The sequence below is a fragment of the Girardinichthys multiradiatus genome, chromosome 14 (assembly GCF_021462225.1).
Source record: "Girardinichthys multiradiatus isolate DD_20200921_A chromosome 14, DD_fGirMul_XY1, whole genome shotgun sequence".
Lineage (NCBI taxonomy): Eukaryota > Metazoa > Chordata > Actinopteri > Cyprinodontiformes > Goodeidae > Girardinichthys > Girardinichthys multiradiatus.
The window spans coordinates 20,741,690-20,758,819 of NC_061807.1; the positions used below are offsets into that span (position 1 = coordinate 20,741,690).

General features: G+C 40.5%; 1 protein-coding gene across 5 annotated transcripts in view; it reads right to left on the reverse strand.

Annotated features, from left to right (window-relative positions):
• Positions 1-16,572, reverse strand: part of LOC124880271 (serine/threonine-protein phosphatase 2B catalytic subunit alpha isoform) — a 104,481-nt gene extending 87,909 nt beyond the window's left edge. The window contains exon 1 of one of the 5 annotated variants that reach the window (XM_047385299.1): positions 16,306-16,569. In XM_047385299.1, coding sequence (XP_047241255.1) covers positions 16,306-16,366 — 61 coding nt within the window. In that variant the 5' untranslated portion in view covers positions 16,367-16,569. Of the gene's footprint in view, positions 1-16,305 lie in introns of all 5 variants that reach the window. The other 4 variants (XM_047385301.1, XM_047385300.1, XM_047385302.1 and 1 more) reach the window with 4 other exon arrangements.
• Positions 16,573-17,130: the final 558 nt, after the last annotated feature.

A 17,130-nucleotide genomic window follows, 5' to 3' on the forward strand; every position in this document is an offset into this window, starting at 1 on the left:
TTCACAGATGAGATCAGTACCACAGGAGCAACCCACAAACCCCCTGAAGTAGCCTTTATCATGCAACCTTTCAGGGCTAGAAGCGACTGCTAAGTAAATCATCAGTCTCTGCTGCAAGCCAGACCTCCATATTGCAGAGAAAGCACTCTCAAAATTTACAAGCGGAGTATAATGCTGAAGTCACCATCTGTCCAGGCTTTACTAGCAGCCGTGAGATTAAAGGCAGTTAAGGCATCACACTCGAAAGCCTTCTCCACGGCCGGCATTGCGACAGATACGAGTGCACTACAGCCTAAAAGACTCTGTGAAGCATTTGACTGTGTGTGTTGAGCAGCCAAGGGGCATGCCCTGATCCCTTAACGGCAAGAGGTCTTGCGTTGTTGAGGACAGGTCAGTGAGTAAGCTCAGTCCACTTGACAGCTTGGCTGCCTGAGGGAAATCTCGACTCTTTTCAACTGGACTTCATTGGCTGATCAAGCAAATCTTGGAGACCAGAGATGCGATTAGTCAGTATTCCCAAATTCTTTAGCTGCATTCCTACAGCGTGTGTTGCATAAAGAAGCCACCCGGCTACGAATATGCTAAATAACTGCACTGTTCGCATCTAGTAATGACAAAACACACTTGCATATAAAGCATTTGGGCATTTGAGTTAACTAGCTCTCATAACACCCACACTATATTTACTTTTACCAAATGTAAACAGGCTTTTTAAAGACATATAGTGCTGAAGAACTGCCCAGCTCTGTGCTGCATACACCATCTGTTAGGCTGCCCTTTCAACTGCTGGCTAAAAAGCACACAAAACTCAACAAATGTTTAATGCAGCTATTCCCTCGACTTCCGTGGGGTTTTTCAGATTAAATATAGCTGTGAACTGGGTCCAGGGTACAGAAATAAGGAACCGATTTTAGTCTTCAAACAGCTCTCAAAGCTCCGGCCTGAAATGACTTAGGCCATCTGCTGAGCCGACCAGCTGATTTGTACCTCGATTTGGACGTCCTCAAGGTTCTTCACATTCCTCCAGAGACAGGAGGGGGTTCAGATTACGTTCTATACAGGGAGATGTGGTCTTACAACATGGCTCAGGCGAGAAAGTGCTCAAAGGAGAGAGAAAAGAAACACTAAATGAATGAGACCGAGGGGCACAGACGAAGGACTGCAGCTGTGGTCAGACAAAAAGGGAGGAAAAAGGTTTTAGAAAATATGTAAAGACAGAAGCAGGAGCAGCTGAAATACGGGCACCGAAAACTTTTGAGTCAGTGAGAAAAAAAAAAAACTGGTCTGGTACAGTATGTCTCCACTTTAGGCTGACAGAGGTAAGTGTCGAGCCTCGGTAGAGCCTGTCAAAGACATTGCTCCCCTAAGTACCCTTCAGACAGCCTGACATGGATGGAGAAAAACAAAAACTGCAGTAACTGAGGAGCACTTTCTCTGCAAGCAGACCACCAGTTCGAGTTTGAATGATAAAGAAAAAGACAATCAGGCTGCCAGGAACATGTCAGCCAACAAGATCATGTATTTAGGTATAGAGCAGGGAGGTGAATGTACTTTATAAAACCTGCAATATACTGGACAGAGTCAGGAGTAGAAATGCATTGTTTGATTTGGGTTAAAATCAGTAAAAACACATTTCTCTTTCGCTAGAAGAAGAAAAGAGTCTCCTTCCTCACTTTTATGGACATGAAAAGCGCAGGGTTATGTGACAAAGTACTAACTCAATAAGTAAACTTGCATGACAAGATGTTACAGGTCTCTACATAAGCTGTTGCCTTTTCCAGACAGTCAGTGATACTATTTACCCGGCATACATAAGTGCTCTTTTTAACAGAAATTTTGCTTGTAGCACTCTACAAGTGCACTGAAAGGAAGTGAAGCTGCTTGGAGCAGTTTGTGAACCTTTTCTTCATTTCATACATTTAACTAGTGTGTTGCAAAAGAGTTTATACCCATTGAACCTTCTAATATTTTTTCAGGGCTACAACCATAAATTTTTATTTATTTTATTGGGATTTTATGTGGCAGATCAACACAAAGTAGTGCAAAATTGTGAAGTGAATGGAAAATAATACACGGTTTTCAGAAAAACATCTTTCAAAAATATATCTACAAAGTGGGGTATGCAATTGTATTCAGCTCTCTGCACTCATACACCCTTAAATAAAGCCAATGCAAACAATTTCTATGATGCTCTCAGGGGTTTGATGGTGGACATTTTTGAATAAATATTATAATAAAAACCCAGGGACACACCTTCCCCACATTAAAACACGGCAGTGGTAGCATCTTGCTGTGTGGAAGCTTTTCATCTCAGAGACCGGGAAGCTGGCCAGAGATGATGAGAAGATGGGTGGAGCTAAATACAGGACAATACTGGAAAAAAAACGTTAGCGGATGAAGTAGACTTAAGGCTGGGGCGGAGATTCACCTTCCAGCAGGAAAACAACACTAAACATACTACCAGAGCTACAATGGGATGGTTTAAATCAGGGATGTCAAACTCCAATTCTTGAGGGCTGCTGTCCTGCAACGAGATGATTCCCTGGTCCAATACATCTCAAACAAATGAATGAAGTACCTTCTAAGCATGCAGTCAAGTTCCACAAAGTCCTGCTAATGACCTAAGCTAATAACCAGAGACATCTAAAAGTTGCAGGACACCAAACCTCGAGGACAGGAGTTTAACTCCTCTGGTTAACATTATGTGTTAGAATGGCTCAGTCAAAGTCCAGGCATAAATGCAGATGAGTATACTTATGCAAGCCATGAAAATAAAAAAAAAGTTATTGCCAGGCGCTCTGCATCCCAGCTGACCGAGTTTTAGATATTTTGTGAAGAATGGGCAAACCTTTTTAGTCTCCAGATGGGCAAAGCTGGTAGAGACATACTGCTAAAGACTTCAGAGATTAGTTGTAAATTAGTTTTTTTATTGGTCTGATGCCATATTCTAATCTTAAATGCCTTGTTTTCATTAGCTATAAGCGAGAAATCTTAACAGAAATACCAGCTTTAAACATCAATCTGTTTGAAAATAGTCTATGTAATGTGTTTTACTTAGTGAATTGAGTTAGTGAAATAAATGAACTTTTTAATAATATTCAAATTTATTGAATATGATTGCATGTAGTAGTGTTGTAAACACCCTCTGAAGTTGCTTTCCCAGGCCTTTTTAGGTGAAACACAGCTGTCTGTTGAGACAGGACCTCCCCTTTAAAATAACCTCTCTCTCACTAAGAATACTACAGCTATCCATTTTTTACTTATATTTATATATAATGTTTAATACATGCCTACTTCAAGCCTAGCGGGATACTTGTTGTGACATGACGCTGGCAGAAAATGGCTGAGGGATAACTAGTGAAAGAGGTACTTCTAACTTTCCTTAACACATAAAAATGACTTAAAGATGAATATGCATGAACGATTTCTTCCAAAATTATCACCTTTCAAATTTTCCCATTTTGTCCTGTAACAGACAGTAACACTGGAATGTGTTACTGTGTTTTTGCTCATTCTTCTTTGTAAAATAACTCAGCTTCAGACAGATTGGATAGAGAGCATCTGTGAACAGCAGTTTTCAGGTCTCACCACAGATTCTCAGTTGGATTTAGGTCTGGGCTTTGACTGGGCCAGTCTAACACATGAATACATCAGGATCTAAACCATCTAATTGTAGTTCTAGGGTTGTTGTCCTGCTAGAAAGTGAACCTCCACCCAAGTCTCCAGTCCTTTGAGGCATCTAACAAGTTTTCTTCCAAGATCGCCCTGTATTTAGCCCATCCAAATTTCCTTCTAAAGAAAGTAGCAATTAGTTGAACTAAATGTTATATACCTCCATTTGTAAACAAGTGTTGAAAACCATGCATTATTTCCTTCAGCTTTACATGTATGCACTACTGATTGTAGAACTATCACATCAAATATGCTGAAGTGTGTACTGCTGCAAATGTGTTAAAAGTTTAAGGGGGCTGAATACTTCTGGAAGGCACTGCACGTAAACCACAATCAGCAGAGGGCCTTTCTGTTTGTAATCAATGATGCAACTGGCGTTAACCGCCTGGTCCATTTTCCAACAAATTGTTGCAGTAGGATGTACTCTTAGCAGTCCATCAGGATGTGGGGTGACATTAAAGGTCAGCCGATTGGTCACTGTAATGTATGGCTTCACGTCGATGAATCAATCCGAGCCAAAGGACACAAACCCATCTCTGATCTGGCTAACAGAGACACACTGTAGGCTCAGATTGATGACTCTGAACCTTGGCTCATCGATTGTGGGGGCCACCATTTCAGAAAGCAGACTACTTTCAGAATTTAAATATAAATATCCCAATTATCCTCTCAGGAAAAACTCAGGGGATAAATTTAATGGAAGTCTACCCCAGACACACGCACACAGAACCCCATAGTCATGACCCTGACTGTGGCCGGCCTCCGTGGAGTGCTCCGGGTGAGTCCCACTCTCTCTCCTCTCCACACAGGAGGGAGGGAAGTCCCATCATCGGCTGCAAGGCAAACATTAACGCCTGTTTGCACCTCTCTATTTTAGTCAAAGCCACAAAAATGTGACCTAATATAGCCATAGATTGTCATTAATACATCCACGTGGACAGCAAACATCCAGGACTGTCAGTTCTGATCACACAAACTCCAATCTCACAAAGCAACATCCTCTCAGGTCAATTATAGACCGCCCAATGATAGCTTTTTCCCTCCGGTGGTAAACTAAGAAAACCAGTCACTAAATTTACCACCAAATACAATACGGGAGTTAATTTTCAGCCAGGTGGGCTATAATTAACACATGTGAACGTGTGTAAATAAACCTTGGGACCTCGGCTTACCCCCAGCTGTATTTGTATAGTTGAAGTTTCTCTCTCTGGCGGCCGCATGCTGGCTATTTTAGCCGCTCTACTGACAACACCTGAAAGAAAACTCTACCAGAAATATAATTTCACTCACCGGGATAAACACTCATGCCACATAATCTGCTTATTTACCCATCTGTTGAAAGGACTTACTCCAATTAAGCTTGTTTATTTTAAGCAATAAATATAATCTGCAGTGAAAAAAGGCTCCACGAGGAGCCTGAGAATAGCTTTTGCCTTTCACAGCAGAGTGGGACAATGAGTTAAAATGCTGTGTGACTAAAGAGGAGCATCTAACACACAACAGGAAGTGGTAAAGCACTCCGGTTTTCCTCAAGGTTAATTATAAATGTAAAAAACACTTCAAGATGCGATCAAAAAACTGTGAATTGCTCTATTAAATAAAAGGAATCCCAATTAATCTGACTGAATCGTTGTATTGAAGTTTATATACCTATTTCCATTGTAATCAAACATCAGATTTTAAAAGTTTGAAAATCAGTACTTTAAAGCAGGTTGGAAGCAAAACAAGAAGGAACTTCTGTGCTGGACATCTGCAGTGGGGAGAAAATGAAGAGAGAGAGCTACACTTCCAGAATTACTTTCATATCTGGGGAGATCAGGGATATTAAATCATATCTGGGAAGATGCCAGTCATCTGAAGGCTGAGAAAGGAAACAGCTGATGAACCAGATTATTCCAAGTTAGGCCCAGCTCGGGAAAGTTGTTTCTGACCCGCTCCATCAGGTCTTTATGTATTTTTATTTTTTTGCTTGTTAGAGCAGTTTAGACAATAATGTGCCATTAATTTCTTCATACATTTCTATCTAGATGCCGAGATAAACCAACACGAAATGAATGAAAAGGAGCAGCCAAAGTCCAAGGTAAAACTGAAAAAAAAAAAGTGTTTTTAGAAAGCCTGGAAAACCATTCCTTAAATACCACTAAAAGACCAGTACCATAAAAAAAATACCATTAAAAGATTACACAATGCTGGTCAAAACAGCTTTAATACGGCTTTCTTTAGAATTGAAATGTGTTAAAAAACAACATATGAGCTAAAAGGGAGTGGGAGGGAAGCAAAGAAACGCTAAGAGGCTCAAATTGCTGAGGGTAGACTGAATGCACATTATAGTAGTGCGGTCTCAGGCTAAGTGTTTGCAGAATTGCAAACCAATTCAACTTTGCATTGCTGTAAAGAGTTATTGCAGCAAACAACAGGAAAGCCGCTACACAAGACATTCGATATGATTCACTGAGTCAAACACCGTGGATCTGTCCCTGGATGATGTCCAAATGGATTTTAAAGACTACAGCTCATCTGTTGCCAGAAACAACTTTGGGGAGGGCTGCATATCTGTTTGTATGCTGCCATGTTGGCTGATCATGCTCCAGAGCGATGTGCCAAAGCCAAAGTCCCGCCAAAACAAACCTACAGTGGAAAGCAAAGCTATGCCCTGAAGACAACTGGGACTTCTTTGTAAGATCCTGTTACAGGCACTGACTGGCTTTATCAAACAGGCTCAGAAGAGAGAAAAAAAAGTAAGTGACGAGTGTGCCACATTGCATGAGATGAGAAAATCAGGCCTTATTGGCGTTAATGTGCAGGATTTGCTCCAGTAAAATCGTTTAGAAGATAATTTGCTCCCGTTTCTGTCCATTTTTAAAGTTAGGCCTTCATAAAACATGTGAAGGTTTCACAACTGTTCACAAGTTATATTTTGAAAAGGAAAATCGAAACTGCATTGTCATATGAGCAGCAACACATCCATATTCAGAGGTCATGTCAATAGACATTTACCAGCAGATACTGTACATTACTCTGATGCACTGCCATCTTTTCCTGTGCAGTGGCTTTTCTCAGCCTACTAATTCACCATTTATAGGCAGCCCGCAAACAGCCTTACTCATTTTGCCCATATTTAAATACAAACACCCGCCTGGCACGATGCAGAAGTGTGTCTCAGTTTGCGCCTGGTTCACAGCAGCGTGCAGGGGCCTGTCCCAATCAGCTCTGGGATTTAGAAAGGGGGAATGTCCCTTTTACTTCTTACAGTGTTGCAAGATGCATGTTTCCAACGAACGTGGGGAGTTAAATAATGTCAGCCTACAAGTAATATGCGAATGAATGCCCTTTTGTTCATAATCAAGCTTATCATAGAAAACTAGAAATGACTGCATCTACATTATTACATTTTTCTTTTTAAAGACATTTTCCAAGCATTGGCTAAAATCTCTCTTGGCAGGTCACAGCTTTACATAAAATGGACTTCAGAAACCGGCCAAAAAAAGTAAATGAATCAGTTCCCGGTGTCATACTCTCCTATCCCATTCGTTGCAAGCTGCTAAATGTGCAGCAGACACTATATTGATTAATTTGGGTGACACACTCTAAAGAGCTATCTAATGACACACAACTGTGTCTGCTCCAAATGGCTTTTGTTCCCAACTGTGTGCTCCCGTCTGCCACATGAACTGGGAAATACTGAGGGTTTGTTTGTACACAGGATGCTTTTCATGAAATATGAGAGCAGAGCACTATGATCTACACAGTCATAGATGGCCACTGTCGGTACAAGCAATCACGAGAGTAATTTTTCTGTTTTGTCCAAAGCAAACAAAGAAAATAAGCTACATGTGGTGCTCATAAGGAATTTTAATGAACAGACAATAGTACAAAGCAAAATTAAAAAGATGTTTCCATCAGCACATAGTATAAGCTACAAAACCACAGCTTGTAACTATATAAGTAAATCAACAATATGATCCTTAAGACTTGAAAATGCTTCCAATTGTACTTAGCACTGATTAAAAAAGAACCAGTGTAGGTAAACAGTTTTACTCCAACCCTTTTCTTTCATCAACACCCAACATCTATTTGTTCACATGAATTATCAAAAGCAGAAGCTAATGCATGGAGTCAGATAACAACCTCAGAGCAGAGCTGCCTTTATCCCCCTATATGGATCTTAATCTGTCCAAATCCACTGCTTTCTCTGTGCCCTAAATCCACAACAGAGTCTAATTCCTCTTTAATCTAATGAGTGGTAAAGGTGCACTTACCGGGGAACAAAATACCACAGAGCGCCCTATCTCAGAAGAACATCATAACGGAGGTAGCAGCTCAGGTCTTAACTCCCGCACTACTGTGCAATAAAGAACAGGAGAAAGTAAGTGACAGCAGTGCAACAAGCAGAAACTTGCAGGCCTGGTGCTAAACGCTACAAAGAATTCATACCGTTGAAATCCTACCGCTGTTAATACTTTTGTGTTTTTTGTTCTTTAACTACTACTGCTATTTCAACCACTCAAATATCAGAACTTTCTGCCCTTTGCGACTTCTGCTGTTTATAACTTTTATACTAGTATTTTCTACAATTATTTCTGTAAAGTGAATGAGGGAAAATTTTAAATCATCCAAACATTTTATATGAAGGCTAATTGCTTAAGCTTGTTTATGCCTTTTAAATTTCGTTTTTATAAAATTACAGTTTATTTGGCATAGATTCTGATGTACTAATGTTAACAGTTTAACATATATGATGTTAGCAAATTAGCTCCTGCTTACTATTATGAGCTAACATGCTTACATGCAAATGTTAGCAAGTTACCTAAATTTGACATTTTGGCTATTGATGTGACATACATTTATTTAAGCAGATCAGCTAGTGTAAACTAATCTGAGCTACCATGTTTGTGTTAGCATATTTGTTAATTTTAGTTATTGTTAGCCAACATGCTTACATGCTAATGTATCAGGTCAGCTAAGGTTGGTAATTTAGCTACAGCTGTTGTATAGTAATTTAAATAACAGCTAATGTAAAATAATTCGAGCTAGGATGATAATTTTAGCATATTGGCTAATATTTGCTATTTGTAACTAACATACTATAGCAATGGTTGGTATTTTGGGTAATGCTCTTACATATTCTGTCTTTAGAACAGGAGCCAGAGTTATGTAACATGTGCTAACATGATAATGTTAGCATATTTGCTTATTATTACGATTGTTTGTTAATACGTGGTAATTTAGCAGGTTAGCTAAAGCAGGTACTTCGGCTAACCAGGGCCTAATTGCTTATGTGAGCATATTAGCAGAACGACTCACCCATTCAGCTCATGGTTATGTAGTAAATATATTATTTCTAGTTTTATTTCACTTCTTTCACAAGTACTTTTTTGCTATTCAGACCGGTAAGATGGCTATCATCAGTAGCAACACCTGTCAGCTTCAGAAATAAAACCAAAACTGAGAATTGTTCACTTGACTATTCCACATAAATTCAACATGTAGGAAAGCTGCAATGTAAACTGGAGAAGTTTAGATAACAGAGTATGACAGCACAATTAATAACACTTATCTTGCAGTTTTTTTACCCTCCTGCAAACAATTAACCTTGACTGGGAATGGTATTGACAACCAGCCATTAAAACGTCTACTTTGTTAAAGCAAATCAATTGTGTGACCAATCAGTGTCCGATTAAATATGCTTCCTTTGAAAACACAGGAGGAGCAACAGCTTCTTCAGTCACGCAATAGGCAAAAAAGAATAAACATCTGCCATTTGCAAAGTGATTCTACTTAGTAACCAAACAGATCTTAGTCCACTGAAATATAATATGTAATAAATAACAATAAATCATATGCTTAACCATGCTTAAGCACCGACCTTTAGCTGGTCCAGAGGAAAGAACCAATTAGTCAGGCACTGAATTTGGGCTCATGGAGGCCAAGAACTATTTCAAATGTTCTGACTGTCATGCTTAAAACTACAATAATCTATTGTACACCTATAAGCTTTGCTCTTAATTATTCAACCTGCAGACAAATCTGATTGGATGACTCATACATGTACAGGTCCTTCTCAAAGAATTAGCATATTGTGATAAAGTTCATTATTTTCCATAATGTCATGATGAAAATTTAACATTCATATATTTTAGATTCATTGCACACTAACTGAAATATTTCAGGTCTTTTATTGTCTTAATACGGATGATTTTGGCATACAGCTCATGAAAACCCAAAATTCCTATCTCACAAAATTAGCATATCATTAAAAGGGTCTCTAAACGAGCTATGAACCTAATCATCTGAATCAACGAGTTAACTCTAAACACCTGCAAAAGATTCCTGAGGCCTTTAAAACTCCCAGCCTGGTTCATCACTCAAAACCTCAATCATGGGTAAGACTGCCGACCTGACCGCTGTCCAGAAGGACACTATTGACACCCTCAAGCAAGAGGGTAAGCCACAGAAAGACATTTCTGAACGAATAGGCTGTTCCCAGAGTGCTGTATCAAGGCACCTCAGTGGGAAGTCTGTGGGAAGGAAAAAGTGTGGCAGAAAACGCTGCACAACGAGAAGAGGTGACCGGACCCTGAGGAAGATTGTGGAGAAGGGCCGATTCCAGACCTTGGGGGACCTGCAGAAGCAGTGGACTGAGTCTGGAGTAGAAACATCCAGAGCCACCGTGCACAGGTGTGTGCAGGAAATGGGCTACAGGTGCCGCATTCCCCAGACCTGGGCTACAGAGAAGCAGCACTGGACTGTTGCTCAGTGGTCCAAAGTACTTTTTTCGGATGAAAGCAAATTCTGCATGTCATTCGGAAATCAAGGTGCCAGAGTCTGGAGGAAGACTGGGGAGAAGGAAATGCCAAAATGCCAGAAGTCCAGTGTCAAGTACCCACAGTCAGTGATGGTCTGGGGTGCCGTGTCAGCTGCTGGTGTTGGTCCACTGTGTTTTATCAAGGGCAGGGTCAATGCAGCTAGCTATCAGGAGATTTTGGAGCACTTCATGCTTCCATCTGCTGAAAAGCTTTATGGAGATGAAGATTTCATTTTTCAGCACGACCTGGCACCTGCTCACAGTGCCAAAACCACTGGTAAATGGTTTACTGACCATGGTATCACTGTGCTCAATTGGCCTGCCAACTCTCCTGACCTGAACCCCATAGAGAATCTGTGGGATATTGTGAAGAGAACGTTGAGAGACTCAAGACCCAACACTCTGGATGAGCTAAAGGCCGCTATCGAAGCATCCTGGGCCTCCATAAGACCTCAGCAGTGCCACAGGCTGATTGCCTCCATGCCACGCCGCATTGAAGCAGTCATTTCTGCAAAAGGATTCCCGACCAAGTATTGAGTGCATAACTGTACATGATTATTTGAAGGTTGACGTTTTTTGTATTATAAACACTTTTCTTTTATTGGTCGGATGAAATATGCTAATTTTGTGAGATAGGAATTTAGGGTTTTCATGAGCTGTATGCCAAAATCATCCGTATTAAGACAATAAAAGACCTGAAATATTTCAGTTAGTGGGCAATGAATCTAAAATATATGAATATTAAATTTTCATCATTACATTATAGAAAATAATGAACTTTATCACAATATGCTAATTTTTTGAGAAGGACCTGTATGTATGTAATACATTTTGTTCATCTGTTATCTATCTTTTTCAAATTAATTAAAAGTTGTTCATGGTAACTCTTACATTAACAATCCCTCTTGTAACATCTCACGCAGTTTACTTAACAAACCCTCATACCAGCTTGAAGTAAACATGTTGGCATGAAAATTCATGAAATATCTCCAGGTAATGTGGCTAGAACATTATTTAGCGCTTTGAAAGGTTTGGAAATTGTTTAACCAGAAGTTGTTAAAATTGAATAGAACACTTCTTGTGGTTGTCGTGCATCGCTTAAGTTGTTTGGGATTTCTTTGTTAGTTTTAGTGATTTGTTAAAACTAATTTATAAAATTTACTTTTATGAGAAATTTGCTGCCTGAGCACCTAGCTCTGCACAACTCAGCAACATTATGTAAAGTTTTGTCTAAATGTGGTGCACTGTGTTTACAGGGAATCCTTCTGGTTTTTTAAACCGACAGAAAAAAATACAACTAATCATATTTGGATGTACAGAAAAAAAAATTGTTGCCTTAAAAACCAAAAGATCATTCAACATTTTAATTTGCATACCTTTATTAGGAAAGTTTTTTAGCATAATCTAAATTCCTCATTAACAATAATCAATGTTACAAATAAACAAAAGACTAGACGTGTAATTGTTATGAAATCCTTTTAAGCTACCTGGCTGCAGAGAGTTTGTGGAGGGTAATGAGGAAATACTTCTCAGAGTTAGAGGAACTTCAGGAAAACTCTTCATAACAGGAACTCTTTCATTTCTGCACACCTCTATGTTGACATCTGATAAGAACCAAAAATACTACTGTTGGCATACAAACAAGAGGCAGGTGTGCAGGTGAGGTTTTCATGAGGAGAGGTCCCGATGATATGTGGCATTAGTTAAAGTCCAGTTCTATAAATGAGTCAGGCAGTCTACCTGGGATCAGCGGCTGGGGTCAGCGGCTGGCACTGCGCCGCGGGCACCAAACACAACCTCTCCAGCCCACGCTGGTCTGAGCATGGGGGCCCTCTCCTCAAAAAGTCAAATGTCAGATGTTATCCATCCCCACTCGCAGAAAAGCACCTGGCGCTTCATCAGGAGGTGCACTTGGGTCTCACCAGCCAGGGAGGCAGGAGGCCCTGCGTCTCAGGCCAGTGACGGAAAAACATCATTACCATGCATATTCTGCTTCGGAGCGCTGCTGCTGTCATGACGACCAAATTACTAACTGCAGTCAGTTGCAAAAGTATTCATACCCTCTGGACTTTTTCACATGTTGACACGTAACAACCAAAAACATTTAGTTAGTGCATCATTTTGAGGTGGAAGGAAAATTAAACATGGTTTTCATTTTTCTACCAAGGAAAAATCTGAAATGTGGCCTGAATATGTATTCAGCCCCTGGAGTCAGCGCCTTGTAGCACCACTTGTTGATGCAATTACAGTCTTCTGCAGGATGTCTCTTCCAGCTTTCACATCTAGAAACAAAAATATCTTGCCCATTCCTCTTTGCAAAATAGCTAAGTTGGATGAAGAGAGTCTGTGAACATCAATGTTAAGGTCCTACATCTGGATTGGGACTGGGCCATTCTAACACATATATACGCTTTGATCTAAACCATCGTTGTTCTGCTGGAAGATGAACCTTCACAACATGTATCAGGTCTTCTGCTGCCTCCAACAGGTTTTCTTCAAGGACTGGAAGGATTTTGTATTTAGCTTGTTCTATTTTTTCCTTAACTTTAACCAGCTTCCCTGAACCTGCTGAAGAAAACCATCCCGACATCATGATGCTTCTACCACCATGTTTCACAGTTAGCATGTTCAAAGCTTGGGGTATTGTTTTATACCTTCACCCTCCTTTTAACTTCTCCACGGCTTCACCCCTGATCTGGCTGGTATGTTCTTTGTTCTATTACAGAAAATCTCTGTGCTCTGACAGGATTAGCACTGCATGATATTATAAAATAGAGTTTCATATTCTGAATTAACAGAAATCTGAGGCCCTTCATTCAGTCCGGGTTGTTTTAAACATCTAGTCATTGATTAACTGATCAATCAATGCCAGATATAGCTCTAGAGCTAATACTTTCAGCAACACATTAACAATGATGATGTGCAGAACTTTTGAGAAAATAATAGGGATTATCCCAGGTCATGGATAATCCCCATCCCGCAGCTACTTAATCAGGTAAGCCTTAAAAACTGCAGTAATGGTCTACCACTGAGCCAGATTTCTACACATGGTTCATTAAAATGAAATGCTTCGAACTGACATTTCCTCATATTTTTATTTCTTTCGAGTATAAAAACATAAAGAACCCCCCCCCCCCCCCCCCCCCCCCCCCCCCCCTCAAGTTGCCCTGCCGAGGCTGATTAAAGTGGACGGAGTAATTACTCTGCAGCAGTGGCTTTCAGGAGCATTATGGTAATGCCTTCTGAAAACAGGTGGCTGTGGCGCGCTCGTGATAAGTTGGACCGACGCCTCGCGGTGTGGCAAAACAGGCAGCTGAAAACAAATTACCTCACACCAATAGCCTGCAGCCATGTTGGTGCTTTGTATGTATACAGCCAGGGTCCCATGTTGTCACAACACTGATGCATTACCAAAAACATTGGACTTCTCGAAACACGATGAATTAATTTACTTCCACGAGCTCAAGCCGACGCCTTTTAAATTTGGAATCTCATATCACTTGACAACCTTCAGCTAATGCCTAATCAATACCTGATTAAGATAATTGTGGACCTTTACTAAGCATTGCAGGAAGCTGCTGGAAAACACAGCACTGGGATGTGCAATATTGTAATCTAATAGTCAACAAAGTGGTGCTGTGCCTTGCAACTTTCTTAGCATTTTGTCATATTACAACCAGAAATAAAAATGTATTTTATTGGGATTTTATGTGAGAGAAACCTTATAAAAGTTATATTGGCTGGAGAGCAGCTGACTTGCTGTGGCCACTGTATGGCTTCTGGTAAACTGCAAACAGGACTTCTGATACAAGCTGCAGTAGAGAGTTCTGAGAAAACTGGGGACTCAGCCTGAAAGTTTGAAACAGCACACCTTACAGGTCCCTTCCCTTGCTCTCTGTTGTGCTACAGCCCTCCCTCCTGTGCAGGCTAGTAAGCAGGACCACCGCTGACGGAGGATAAACAGCTATGGCACATTTATTGGTAGGGGCGAAACATCAACAATAAGCTTTACATTGACTATAACCTACTATTACTTTGACTACAAACCTTATCCTCAAATCATTAGCACAGCAGCAGCTCACAGCAATATTTAACTTGAACGACAGTACGCGCTGGGCGGGGGGTGAGCAGCGCGTAGATCAGTGTTATTGACAATGCTAAGACATTTCTCCCAGCTCTGATTGATTGTTTCTGACCGGGAGCGTTGCATTTCTGCAAATGGCAGTAGGACCACTGGGAGGAGCCAGAGGAGCTTGATGTTATCACAGATTATATTCCTCATATTCTGCTGTCAGGACACTGACAGTTTTAACAAATATGTATAAAATACATTTATACAAAAGTTACCTGCTGCAGCTTTAAGGCCTATGCTATTTAGCTCTATCCACCTTCCACATCAACTGTAATCCTTCTTCCTGTATCGGCTAAAAAAAGTATCTCCAGAGCATGATGCTGCCACCACTATGTTTCACTCACGTATCTATTTCTTTCCCCTTCATAACTATGCAGTACTATCTGTTAGAATAATGCATGCTAATAATCAATTAAAGACATTAACGTATGTGGTTTCAATGCTATCACACCAAAATGTTAAAAACATTTTTTAAGAGGTATTAATACTTTAGCAGAGCACTGTAGCTCCAGATCTCAGCCCGTTGCCCAGAGAAATTGTTAATCGCTTTACAGCTGAACCTTGTCATTTAAATTTTTCATTAGCCTTCAAGTTGCTGGAGACTGTAGGGGTATGATCTCTTAAAAAATTCATAACAAAAGCACCCAAGACAATCTGCGATTCTCTCAAAACTCACTACACCCATCCACTTTTCACCAGAAACGTAGCCAGAACCCACTGGCTTACTCCACTAAAGCTTCGATACCGCTAATAATTTTCCCCCTGATCTCATTTCTTTTCACAGATAATCAAACTGTTTCAATCGACGAGCTTAGCCCGAATAAAAATCCCTGCCTCAATTCCCTGATGTGCTGTTGTACACTGTGATCCCTACACATGCCTGTTGTGATGTAAAGTCAGTGCAGAAGCTGGAGTATTGATTTGTAGCTAGAGCTGGATCAAACACACACACATTATATCATCTTACTTTGCTTTTTAGTCATTCAGTGACGGATTAAATCGCTTGTATCCTGTGTCTCAAAGTTAAAACTCTGTAGCTTTTCACTGAAATGAGTTTGGGCAGGCTGAGTAGGTAGGGTCGAACTGATTATTATCTTTATTGCATTCTTATGGTACACTGCAAAGGTGGAATGTCAGACCTGTAAACACGGAGAGAGGCAGGAAGAGCCACCCCATGTGGCATGAACAGTGAAAGCAACCCCCACAACCAAATATACATCGAGTAAAATGTTGCAGTTGTTAAAACAGGAGAGATAAAGCTCTGTTTGATGGTGCATGCACAATGAAGGGGGGTAGAAATCGCATTTGGTGCTGATTGCAATGCCTGACCTGCATGCATACTATGCGCCAAATCCATATATACATACAAATCATAACTATCAACGCGCTGGCTGTGTATTCACAGAAAAACACACATTTAAAGAGATTCTTTTGTTATACTAGATATACATGTATGTGTGAGATTCGTGCAGTAAGTTCCCCTCACTTCCTAGTTTACAGCTGCTGTCACAGCTCGGCTAACACCCTTCTTCCTCCATAAGCCAGCGAACAATTTTCGACTACATTTTTGCCGCTGCGACGAAACGTGAATTCTTCCACACACACACAGACACACACACACACACACACACACAGAGAGAGAGAGAGAGAGCCCGTTTCACCGTAACGCGTTAGAAAATACATAATTTCCACTTACATTTCACCACCCTGTCCGTCGTAGATAACGTGGGCTCATCATTCGGCTTGTTTTCGGACATTTCCAGTGTGATATGAAATTAGAGATGTGTAAATATATATGAAAGGAGACTGAAAACGGGTCCCTGCGTTGCTCTTCGAGTGTGTCCGAGGAAAAGAGACCGCAGTGATCTCACCCGGGTTCCTCTGAGCGGCCAAAAATACTTGCAACAGGGGTTACAGTTTCACTGCAGGAGCTGGAGGAGCTGTTAGGAGCTGCCCTGTCTGATTTACTGTTACTCTGAACCAAGTTGGCTGGCTCAACGCAGTGTGCACTCTAAAGTGCTGACGGCTGAAGACCCGCCCCCCGACGTTTCCTATTGGTGGAGAGGCACGGCTCGACAATGTTGTCCTCATGCTCGCTTTCATCACAGGTTTCCTTTTTTTATTATTTTTATTCTAACTGCTGTTAGTAAGCTACAATAAACTTCAAACAAAGCAAGCAGTGTTGTTATCTCCAGGTATTGCGTTCTAGAGATAATTCTTGTTATTTCGATTCCATTTGTGAAGAAGCGTTTGACTTTAATCTCGAAGGAGAAGAAAAATAAATTCCTTCAATGACCCATTAGTTGGTTGCAAACAGTTGGTTTGCAAACCTAATAATCAATAAAGACTACTTTCACTCTCTCTGCTACATTCTCATACTACTCTCCAATTTTGCATTATTTGCTGTTATTTCAGCTTTTAACTTTATGTTGTCTGTTTTTTCTCTTCCTAAAAGCTACAACTGGCCTGACCTTTTATCTACCTGTGACACCTTCCTGGAGGGGGGCATCTTCCAAGCTTC